Source organism: Oncorhynchus gorbuscha, linkage group LG20 (assembly GCF_021184085.1).
Source record: "Oncorhynchus gorbuscha isolate QuinsamMale2020 ecotype Even-year linkage group LG20, OgorEven_v1.0, whole genome shotgun sequence".
In the NCBI taxonomy this organism is placed as follows: Eukaryota; Metazoa; Chordata; class Actinopteri; order Salmoniformes; family Salmonidae; genus Oncorhynchus; species Oncorhynchus gorbuscha.
In genome coordinates this window covers 1,433,989-1,446,456 of record NC_060192.1, presented here as the reverse complement: position 1 = coordinate 1,446,456, position 12,468 = coordinate 1,433,989, and the positions used below count along the sequence as shown (strand labels likewise).

Below are 12,468 nucleotides of genomic sequence, written 5' to 3'. Positions count from 1 at the left end.
AAGAACAAGGCCTTGTGTGGGTGATGTGATGAGCATAACAAAATACACAAATAAACCTGATCAACAACAACAACAACCTTACACTGGCCAGCAGCACAGGCTCAGACTCAATTAGTTATTTAATATGCAATTTGCAAGTTGATATCACTCTCGTATGCAATACAGTCTAAGATCCTTATATGCGATGCAACAAATGAGATCAGGTTGAAAATTGAAGGAATAGAGCTTTTCCAAATAGGCCTCCCACGTGTGGATAATAATTCATTTATGCTCCTGTGTCATGAGGCTGCATGGAGAGCTGGCAGGGTTTGGAATTGTGTTGATGGAAAGAAGCATCGGGTCCTGACCTGGTTGGGCTTTGCAGTGCTGGGTAAATAATTCAGTCTAGTGGAACTCTAGAGCTGCTGCTGGCTCTCTGCTCCCTCACATTCTGGCCCCGTCCCCTGTGACACGGCTCTCTGCTCCCCTCCCTCCCTCTCTGGCCCCTGTGACACAACTCTCTCAGGTTACTTCCTGTCGCCCTAGAGGGTTTAGCTCCTGGGGTCCCGACCTGCTGCTTCCATAAGGTCAGCCTGTGTGCATGTTTGGGGAGTGTGTGTGTACGTGTGTGATAAACTGCTGGAAAAGACTATGTAAGGAAACCACCAGAGTTGAAGGTTCATCATGTAAAACATACAAAACACGGACTCCATCAGGAAGTTATTCAGGGACTGTAGATATCTTCATGCTGAATGGCTAAGCGTCTTGGGCAGGGTGCTCTAAGCTCCTAATGCCGTGATCATTATATTCGTCATGAGAGACCTACAGTGGAAGTCAGAAGTTTACATACACTTAGGTTTTTCAACCACTCCACACATTACTTGTTAATAGTTTTGGAAAGTCGGTTAGGACATCTACTTTGTGCATGACAAGTCATTTTTCCAACAATTGTTTACAGACAGATTATTTCACTTATAATTCACTGTATCACAGTTCCAGTGGGTCAGAAGTTTACATACACTGAGTTGACCGTGCCTTTAAACAGCTTGGGAAATGGCTTTAAAAGCTTCTGATAGACATCATTTGAGTCAATTGGAGGTGTACCTGTGGATGAATTTGAAGGCCTACCTTCAAACTCAGTGCTTGACATCATGGGAAAATCTAAATAAATCAGCCTAAACCAAAAAATTGTAGACATCCACAAGTCTTGTTCATCCTTGGGAGCAATTTCCAAACGCCTGAAGGTACCACGTTCATCTGTACAAACAATAGTTTCGCAAGTATAAACACCATGGGACCACGCAGCCGTCCTACTGCTCAGGAAGGAGACGCGTTCTGTTTCCTAGAGATGAACGTACTTTGGTGCGAAAAGTGCAAATCATTCCCAGAACAACAGCAAAGGACCTTGTGAAGATGCTGGAGTAAACAGGTACAAAAGTATCTATATCCACAGTAAAACGAGTCCTATATCGACATAACCTGAAAGGCCGGTCAGCAAGGAAGAAGCCACTGCTCCAAAACCGCCGTAAGAATGCCAGACTACGGTTTGCAACTGCACATGGGGACAAAGATCATACTTTTTGGAAAACTGTCCTCTGGTCTGATGAAACAAAAATAGAACTGTTTTGCCATAATTTACCATTGTTATGTTTGGAGGAATAAAGGGGAGGCTTGCAAGCCGAAGAACACCATCCCAACCGTGAAGCATGGGGGTGGCAGCATCATGTTGTGGGGGTGCTTTGCTTCAGGAGGGACTGGTGCACTTCACAAAATAAATGACATCATGAGGCAGGAAAATGATGTGGATATATTGAAAAAGCATCTCAAGACATCAGTCAGGAAGTTAAAGCCTGGTCGCAAATGGGTCTTCCAAATGGACAATGACCTCAAGCATACTTCCAAAGTTGTGTCAAAATGGCTTAAGGACAACAAAGTCAAGGTGTTGGAGTTGTCACAGGGAACTAGGTGTGTGAGGAATGGAATCAGGCACAGAGAGTTCCACAGGGAACTAGGTGTGTGAGGAATGTAGGAAAACCCCTACAACTCATCCAGAACGCCGCAGCCCGTCTGGTGTTCAACCTTCCCAAGTTCTCTCACGTCACCCCGCTCCTCCACTCTCTCCACTGGCTTCCAGCATCCGCTACAAGACCATGGTGCTTGACGGAATCAGTACCTCAGGCTCTGATCAGGCCCTACACCCAAATAAGGGCACTGCGTTCATCCAGCCTCCCTACCACTGAGGAAGTACAGTTCCCGCTCAGCCCAGTCAAAAGCTCTGGCTCCCCATGGTGGAACAAACTCCCTCACGACGCCAGGACAGCGGAATCAATCACCACCTTCCGGAGACACCTGAAACCCCACCTCTTTAAGGAATACCTAGGATAGGATAAAGTAATCCTTCTCACCCCCCTTAAAATATGTAGATGCACTATTGTAAAGTGGCTGTTCCACTGAATGTCATAAGGTGAATGTCGCTCTGGATAAGAGCGTCTGCTAAATGACTTAAATGTAAATGTAAATGTAAATGAATGGAATCAGGCGCAGAGAGTTCCACAGGGAACTAGGTGTGTGAGGAATGGAATCAGGCGCAGAGAGTTCCACAGGGAAAAGTGCACTTTAATAATGCCCACAACACAGGGTGCAGAAATATATGGACCACCCAAAAACACATGGTACCAGGTCCAGAACACAAACACACCTAACTAACGCACACACGTAACACAAAATTAATCCCGCACAAAAGAAGGGCGGGTAAACCTACTTTAAATGAGGAAGCCCATCAAGCACACACAACTAGACAATAAATAGACCCTCATAAGACAAAACAAACAGACAACGAAAAAGGGATGGGTGGCGGCTAGTAGGCCGGTGACGACGACCGCCGAGCGCCGCCCGAACAGGCAGGGGAGCCAACTTCAGTGGAAGTCGTGACAGGAGTGGCCATCACAAAGCCCTTACCTCAATCCTACAAAATTTGTGGGCAGAACTGAAAAAGCTTGTGCGAGCAAGGAGGCCTACAAACCTGACTCGGTTACACCAGCTCAGTAGGAATGAGCCAAAATTCACCCAACTTATTGTGGGAAGCTTGTGGAAGGCTACCTGAAACGTTTGATCCAAGTTAAACCATTTAAAGGCAATGCTACCAAATACTAATTGAGTGTATGTAAACGTCTGACCCACTGGGAATGTGATGAAATAAATAAAATCTGAAATAAATAATTCTCTCTACTATTATTCTGACATTTCACATTCTTAAAATAAAGTGGTGATCCGAACTGACCTAAAACAGCAATTTTTTTACTAGGATTAAATGTCAGGAATTGTGAAAAACTGAGTTTAAATGGATTTGGCTAAGGTGTATGTAAACTTCTGACTTCAACTGTATATCCACAGATTGTATTCCTTTAATCTCATGTACTGACATTGACAAGAGGCTCCATTGTCATTCTCCAGGTCACACTATCTCGTCAGGTGCCGGTGGTGGGAAGAGTCAGACTTAGGGAGTACCAATCAGATGTCAGTGACTGAAGCCTGATAGCACTATTACTGGATCCGTTTTCCGACAAACACTTCACCAACCAAAGACAAATGACAATCTAGACCCAGCATTTCTTGAAGGGAATGAATAGATGGAATGGGTGAGAATGGTTCAGTACCAAGCTACCAGGCCAGGTGCCTGAGTACAGAACCACCTGATGTTCAAAGGCTCAGCTAATCCTCACAGCTCTGACACATTCCACAACCCTGCCCAGGACAGCTACCGGAGACTGGCTAGAAACAGCGGAGGGCACCTACTATACAATGGATAGGATATTACTGGGTTCTACACCAACTAAACAAACGGAACTGTGTATAACGCAGCAGCTTCGTGTGGGATTCAGGTTGTTTTCAGTTCAATTGTGTTCAGGCTTTTTAAGTAGATACGTTTCAAGTAAAAGTGCACCCAGTCATGCTAGTTACTTTCTATGAAGGATTAACCAGGAGAGAAAACGGGGCTGTAGGAGGGATCTCACTTAGGATGGGGGAGGGATCTAACTGTCTGTCAGGATGTAGGAGGGATCTACCTGTCTGTCAGGCTGTAGGAGGGATCTCACTTAGGACGGGGGAGGGATCTACCTGTCTGTCAGGCTGTAGGAGGGATCTACCTGTCTGTCAGGCTGTAGGAGGGATCTACCTGTCTGTCAGGATGTAGGAGGGATCTACCTGTCTGTCAGGCTGTAGGAGGGATCTACCTGTCTGTCAGGCTGTAGGAGGGATCTCACTTAGGACGGGGGAGGGATCTAACTGTCTGTCAGGATGTAGGAGGGATCTACCTGTCTGTCAGGCTGTAGGAGGGATCTCACTTAGGACGGGGGAGGGATCTAACTGTCTGTCAGGATGTAGGAGGGATCTACCTGTCTGTCAGGCTGTAGGAGGGATCTCACTTAGGATGGGGGAGGGGTCTACCTGTCTGTCAGGATGTAGGAGGGATCTCACTTAGGACGGGGGAGGGGTCTACCTGTCTGTCAGGATGTAGGAGGGATCTCACTTAGGATGGGGGAGGGATCTACCTGTCTGTCAGGATGTAGGAGGGATCTCCTGTGTGTCAGGATTAGGAGGGGGACGGGGGAGGGATCTACCTGTCTGTCAGGATGTAGGAGGGATCTACCTAGGTCGGGGGAGGGATCAGGCTGTCAGGATGTAGGGGATCTACCTTCAGGATGGGGGACGGGGAGGGATCTACCTGTGTGTCAGGATGTAGGAAGGATCTCCTTAGGACGGGGGAGGGATCTACCTGTGTGTCAGGATGTAGGAGGGATCTACCTGTGTGTCAGGATGTAGGAGGGATCTACCTGTGTGTCAGGATGTAGGAGGGATCTACCTGTGTGTCAGGATGTAGGAGGGATCTACCTTAGGACGGGGGAGGGATCTACCTGTGTGTCAGGATGTAGGAGGGATCTACCTGTGTGTCAGGATGTAGGAGGGATCTCAGGATGTAGGAGGGATCTACCTGTCTGTCAGGATGTAGGAGGGATCTACCTGTGTGTCAGGATGTAGGAGGGATCTACCTGTGTGTCAGGATGTAGGAGGGATCTACCTTAGGACGGGGGAGGGATCTACCTGTGTGTCAGGATGTAGGAGGGATCTACCTTAGGACGGGGGAGGGATCTACCTGTGTGTCAGGATGTAGGAGGGATCTACCTGTGTGTCAGGAGGACGGGGGAGGGATCTACCTGTGTGTCAGGATGTAGGAGGGATCTACCTTAGGACGGGGAGGGATCTACCTGTGTGTCAGGATGTAGGAGGGGGATGGGGAGGGATCTACCTGTGTGTCAGGATGTAGGAGGGATCTACCTTACGGGGAGGGATCTACCTGTGTGTCAGGATGTAGGAGGGATCTACCTGTGTGTCAGGATGTAGGAGGGATCTACCTTAGGACGGGGGAGGGATCTACCTGTGTGTCAGGATGTAGGAGGTGTGTCAACAATGAAGAGGTGACTCCAGGATGCTGTCCTTCTAGGCAGAGTTCCTCTGTCCAGTGTCTATGTTCTTTTTCTCATCTTAATCATTTATTTTTATTGGCCAGTCTGAGATATGGATTTTTCATTGCACCTCTGCCTAGAAGGCCAGCATCCCAGAGTCACCTCTTCACTGTTGACGTTGACACTGGTGTTTTGCGGGAACTATTTAATGAAGCTGCCGGTTGAGTACTTGTGAGGCGTCTGTTTCTCAAACTAGACATTCTAATGTACTTGTCCTCTTGCTCAGTTGTGCACCGGGGCCTCCCACTCTTTCTATTCTGGTTAGAGCCAGTTTGCTCTGTTCTGTGCACAGCATAGGTGGAAACTTTCCGTGGGAATTAAATGGAATATATGGGAATAAACAGAAATATATACAAATTAATATTAATACCATTTAAATGTAGATATTTTTCTTTGGATATATTTATATGTAGACAGAAACAAACATTTTACCTCATCACAAGTAGACATAATTGCAAATGACTAAATCATTCCAATATATATATTTTTTAATTAAATGGGACGACTTCACTGAACAACAAAAGGGAATATTGATATACAATGGCTGCTGCTATATGTTTCAGGAGTTTCAGGCTGCTTCCCACTCTCTCCCAAAATACATCATCCAGGAGGATCCTCTTGATGGGGCTGTCCATATCGGCAGACTGTGATATGGCCATTTCTTGGAGAGACTCCTTCCCCTCCAGGAGACTGTCAAACATGATGACAACACCACCCCAACGGGTGTTGCTGGGCAGCTTCAATGTGGTGCTCTTATTCTTATCACTTTGCTTGGTGAGGTAGATTGCTGTTATAACTTGATGACCCTTCACATACCTAACCATTTCCTTGGCTCTCTTGTAGAGTGTATCCATCATTTTCAGTGCCATGATGTCCTTGAGGAGCAGATTCAATGCATGAGCAGCACAGCCAATGGGTGTGATGGGAGGGTCGGACTCCTCCACTTTAGACCAAGCAGCCTTCATGTTCGCAGCCTTGTCACCAATGCAACTACCTTTTGTGGTCCAAGGTCCTTTCTAGACTGCCTTCAGCTCATCTGCAATGTAGAGTCCGGTGTGTCTGTTGTCCCTTGTGTCTGTGCTCTTGTAGAATGCTGGTTGAGGAGTGGAGATGATGTAGTTAATTATTCCTTGCCCACAAACATTTGACCACCCATCAGAGATGATTGCAATACAGTCTGCTTTCGCTATGATTTTCTTGACCTTCACTTGACCTCTGCATCCAGCAAATGAGTAGATAAAGCATGTCTGGTTGGAGGGGTGTATGCTGGGTGAAGGACATTCAGAAATCTCTCCCAATACACATTACCTGTGAGCATCAGAGGTGAACCAGTTGCATACACAGCTAGAGCAAGACATTCATCAGCATTTCTCTGACTACGTTCCTCCATTGAGTCAAAAAAACTTCTGATTCCAGGAGGACCATGAGCTGTTGCTATCGATATGGTGTCTGATTCATCATTTTCACCTTGAATAGAAGTAGGGGGACTTTTGTCAGAGGTTGCTTGTTGTGAGCGCTGAGGGAACTTTATGCACTTGGCCAGATGATTCTGCATTTTTGTTGCATTCTTCACACATGATATGGCACAGTATTTGCAAATCTACACAGCGTTTCCTTCTACATGAGCTGCAGTGAAATGTCTCCACACATCAGATAGTGCCTGTGGCATTTTCCTGTAAAGATTAGGGGGAAAATGAGTTTAAAAAACCCAATACAATTCCATGTACAGATAAATAGTTAAGAGGTTAGATTAAACAACTCCTTTGTAAGATAAATGTTTTTAAATGAAACATGTATGGAAACAGGTGAATTAACACTCAGTTAGCAGGCTCAAGCAAGCTAAAACCCACATGGTAGCAAAAACTAACTAGCAGAGACTGTTAACAAGTTAGAAATGATTTAAACACACTTTGCCCTAGGCTACTATTTACTAGTTAACAAAAATCATGTATGTCATATAGAATATATTCACCCCACCCAGTATTGTAATCAAAACTTACCAGAAAGCATGTTGTCCTTGGCTCAGACAGTGTGGTAGTGTGGGCTCAATAGCATCTCATTAGTGTGCAAGATCTTGAGAATTAGCTGCACATGTGATGGAAGATTGCACTGTGCATGCAGAGGGTTGCAATTCCATTGAATTGGGAATAGCAACCCTAATCTACACACAATACATCATAATGACAAAGTGAAAACAGGATTTTTGAAATGTTTGAAAATGTATTAAAACTCAGAAATACCTTATTTACATAAGTATTCAGACCCCTTGCAATGAGACTCGAAATTGAGCTCAGGTGCATCCTGTTTCCATTGAGATGTTTCTACAACTTCATTGGAGTCCACCTAATTCAATTGATGGGACATGATTTGGAAAGGCACACACCTGTCTATATAAGGTCCCACAGTTGACAGTGCATGTCAGAGCAAAAACCAAGCCATGAGGTCAAAGGAATTATCCATAGAGCTCAGAGACAGGTTGTGTCATGGCACAGATCTGGGGAAGGGTACCAAACACATTCTGCAGCATTGAAGGTCCCCAAAAACACAGTGCCCTCAATCATTCTTAAATGGAAGACGTTTGGAACCACTAAAACTCTTCCTAGAGCTGGCCACCCTGCCAATCTGAGTAATCGGGGGAGAAGGTTCTTGGTCAAGGAGGTGACTAAGAACCTGACAATCGCTTTGACAGAGCTCCAGAGTTCCTCTGTGGAGATGGGAGAACCATCATGAAGGACAACCACCCTCTGCAGCACTCCACCAATCAAGCCTTTATGGTACAGTGACCAGATGGAAACCACTTCTCAGTAAAAAGCACATGACAGCCCGCTTGGAGTTTGCCAAAAAGCACCTAAAGAATCTCAGACCATGAGAAACAAGATTATCTGGTTTGATGAAACTCTTTGGCCTGAATGCCAAGCGTCCTGTCTGGAGGAAACCTGGCACCATTTCTATGAAGGATCTGAATACTTCCCAAAGGCACAGTAAGACTACTTTTGGAAAGCTCTTATTCTGAGCTAGCCATTAAAAAGGTATGGTCCACAGATGTAATAGAATCTGAACCACCCTGTTAACTGGAACAGAATATGGAAATATATGACCTTGGCATCCCGTAATCCGAAATATTAACTTAAGTTTGTTCACAGACTGTATTTAACACCAAGGAAACGTTTGACTCCCACCTGTTCACCTGTCTGTCAGGATGTAGGAGGGATCTCACCTGTTCACCTGTCTGTCAGGATGTAGGAGGGATCTCACCTGTTCACCTGTCTGTCAGGATGTAGGAGGGATCTCACCTGTTCACCTGTCTGTCAGGATGTAGGAGGGATCTCACCTGTTCACCTGTCTGTCAGGATGTAGGAGGGATCTCACCTGTTCACCTGTCTGTCAGGATGTAGGAGGGATCTCACCTGTTCACCTGTCTGTCAGGATGTAGGAGGGATCTCACCTGTTCACCTGTCTGTCAGGATGTAGGAGGGGATCTCAGGATGTAGGAGGGATCTCACCTGTTCACCTGTCTGTCAGGATGTAGGAGGGATCTCACCTGTTCACCTGTCTGTCAGGATGTAGGAGGGATCTCACCTGTTCACCTGTCTGTCAGGATGTAGGAGGGATCTCACCTGTTCACCTGTCTGTCAGGATGTAGGAGGGATCTCACCTGTTCACTGTGTCCCCTAAATCAGGTAAGCACATTCCTCCATATGATGTGGGAGTGAGTGCCTGCAGTTAAATGCTTCTGGGGAAAAGTTACAAAATTCATTCACAGTATGTTACGTACTGAGTATAGTTTATTGAATCTCTCAATCAATTAGAGATGAGAGATTAGAGATTATTTTTCCTTTTTTTGAGGGGGAAGCCTACAGGTTTTATAAATGGATAATTTGAAATGGATAATGTACCTGTATCTCCCCCAACAATAAATAACAAAACAAAGAAAAATTGAGGGAGATTACTGCATTGTTCAGAACTCCAAGGTGATTAAAGTTGGAACTGCAAAATCAGCAGTCAGTCAAGGTGGAATAATTGACCAATCGTGTTATTATCCAGTTATTACCGTAAATACAGGATATTTATTACTGTACAACCTATTTCTTTCAGCCCAAGAAAATTAACTGATTACAACACGAGTTTATATCTACTTTATCACTGTGACTGGCTTGGCACAATCTAAGTTTAGTTTACATCATTAGGCAAGCCCTACTTCAGTCGTCTAAGCCCTTGAAAAATGTGAAGCACCTGCCGTGCTGATGGATAACATAACATCGTGCAACTCTGGGGTGCAGAGATACAGGATTTAAGCAATGCAATCACTTTCAACAAGAGCTTTTTTGTCCAATTATTTTCTTTCAAGGGCAGGAATCTGGAGGAATTGAGGGCAACGGAAGAAAAGAAAGTAAGTTAGTAAACTGTTGCATATGGATGGACTAAAAGAGTGTACTACTTACTCCATCGATTCAGTAAGCTATTCATATGCATCTTGTGATGGGTGGACAGGAGGGTTGCACAGTCAGTCCCACAGTGTGTGTAAACACAAGCAAGACCAGCAGAGGTTAGTGCCTTTGTCCAGCAGCTGAGAGAGACCAGACCACAAACATTACGAACACAAAGCCACAGACAGGAGACGACACAACTAAAGGTGATTAAACATGCAAACAAGTGTCACTGTCACCCCACAAGATACACGTGACACATTCCACTATTGGTGATAAAACTATTATTGCACTTTCAGTAGGCTGCTTGTGTGATCTGGATGACATAGGGACCTATAAGAGAGCACACCTGTTGCATGTTTCAGCGCTTATTCGTGCATGATCACGTTACGGGTATCTTTACGTTACAGACGAGGAAACTACGCATTACCTGCCATAAAAATGTCTACTATTTTAGGATGGTATATGCTTAATAAATGTGTCGATGATGCAAAAAAACAGCTGATATATTACGTAACATTTCTAATTTGATTGGGATATGATTTCATTCTAAACTTCACCTATCATTCGAAGGTGTAGACACCTTACTACTACTTACTGCGGCAAACTGTTGTATAGTTGAGCGTTTTCTTCAATGAACTTCCCTGGCTGCGTCGTAGATGAAAATAAATATTTCCCCATAGAGGTTGCGCCAGCTCCGCAACACCTTTAGCGCGTTCATGCGAGTGTCTCACAAACAGAGTAAACAATGCCTCAATCCCAATCAGTCACCGTCGGGCTCGGTTGTTGTGCAGAAACTGAACCCACGCAGGTTGATGAAATCAGATTACATGTATGCCTTATCTGTTGCCTCCCTGCAATTACATGACACACTGCCCTTCAACCAACCGGTCACTCGGTAAAAAGTGAGACCAATGACAGCGGTGCCCAGTCCTGCCAGTCCTGCCCCCCCTCCACAGACAGCTGCCGCAATGGGAAACTTTTGTATTCCAAAGAACCGTTTGTTTTCATAACCTTTTCACTTCTGTGTTCTGCAAAGCAAGTCTAGATGACCTCCCAAAATGTTAACCCGGCAATAACTGAACCATTCTTGATTTATTGAATAACATCCCTATTCCACATGTTAAACTAATTCTCCATAGACATTCAACGAGTTTGCTTGCAGCTGATTTATACAACTCTTATAATACATTCACCTACTAGGCCTCGACGCATTATTCAGCTGGAGACATTTATTTTTGACCCGAGGCAGTGAATATGCAGAGTCCATATTGTATCATGAAATGGCATAGGACGCACTCTGGTGGTTATCTTGTGTAACATAAATTGATGTTCATACAGTATGGCCATTACCTAAGATGGCCTGAAAACGTGTGACCAAGTGCTTCAACAATACCCGACAGCAAAGCACCCAAAAATAATGTGACAGAGACGGGAGACATTGCAGAAAGTTAACTGTAATTTACTCAAATAATGAACTGGATACAATAGATTTAATCATTATGAGCTCTTGTTTTGTGAGAAGCTCTGTTATGCTATGACAATTCAATGGTATTTTATTATAGTATGTTGGCATGCATTTGGGTAGAAGCACCAAAGCTCTCACTACAATGGATGGCATTATGCTACAGTACATTGTGTGATGTGGACAGTAAAGGTAATCCTAGCCCTTTCAATAAGATTGGGCAAAGACTGAAACAAAAAGACTGAAACAAAAAGACTGAAACAAAAAGTGAAGATGAAATATATGTATAATTTATATATTTGTATAAATACAAATATAATACAGAATTTCGTGGGTTGCATTTAATTCAGCCCTGTAGTCAAACCCAACCTCTTCTATGATATAATGAAGGGGAACACTTTCATGTGGAGTGATAAAATAAGTTGTCATTTCATTTTCTTCCCTCGTCGGCTCAGGGATTCAAACTAGCAACCTTTCGGTTACAGGCCCAGCGCTCTAACCAGCGCTTCTGATCTGGACTGAGGTCATAGTCTGTATCTTCTCCTTCATTTTAATATTCCATAATATTATTCCTGAACAGTGAGATCCCCAAACAGGTACTGCCATTACCAAGCGGTCAGCTACTGTATACAGAGACCTCAATTAGATACTGGACCATCCAACAACACAGTATACACGACAGACCAATGACAGGGTGGAGCGCTGCACCACAGAGTGACATTTCGTATGCATAGTAAGTAATAAGTCTTAAAAAACACACAACATACAATTCAGATAGTTTAAACATACAATAGTGACGTGCAAGAAATCCCCCCCCCCAAAAAAAAAACCTTCGTCATATATTCAACACGTTGGTGCTGAAAAAAATCTGTATGTTGGAAGCATTAATTGTTGAATTAATGTTGTTTCAAAGATATACTATGGAACCACAAACACAGTCTAACTACGTGTAGCTATCCATACACAAACACAGTCTAACGACTGTAGCTATCCATACACAAACACAGTCTAACTACGTGTAGCTATCCATACACAAACACCGTCTAACTACGTGTAGCTATCCATACACAAACAC

General features: G+C 44.3%; 1 protein-coding gene across 3 annotated transcripts in view; it reads right to left on the bottom strand.

Annotated features, from left to right (window-relative positions):
- The window catches only part of LOC124006668 (dual specificity testis-specific protein kinase 2-like), a 28,546-nt gene extending 16,165 nt beyond the window's left edge, over positions 1-12,381 (bottom strand). For 2 of the 3 annotated variants that reach the window (XR_006833817.1, XM_046316716.1), the window contains exons 1-2: positions 10,527-12,381; positions 9,944-10,068 (exon numbers count right to left, since the gene is read on the bottom strand). Coding sequence is in view for 1 of the 3 variants with exons in the window: in XM_046316716.1 (XP_046172672.1) it covers positions 9,944-10,068; positions 10,527-10,609 (208 nt within the window). In the remaining 2 variants the exon portion in view is untranslated. The remainder of the gene's footprint in view (positions 1-9,943; positions 10,069-10,526) is intronic. The other variant, XM_046316717.1, reaches the window with a different exon arrangement.
- Between the last annotated feature and the right edge of the window lie 87 nt (positions 12,382-12,468).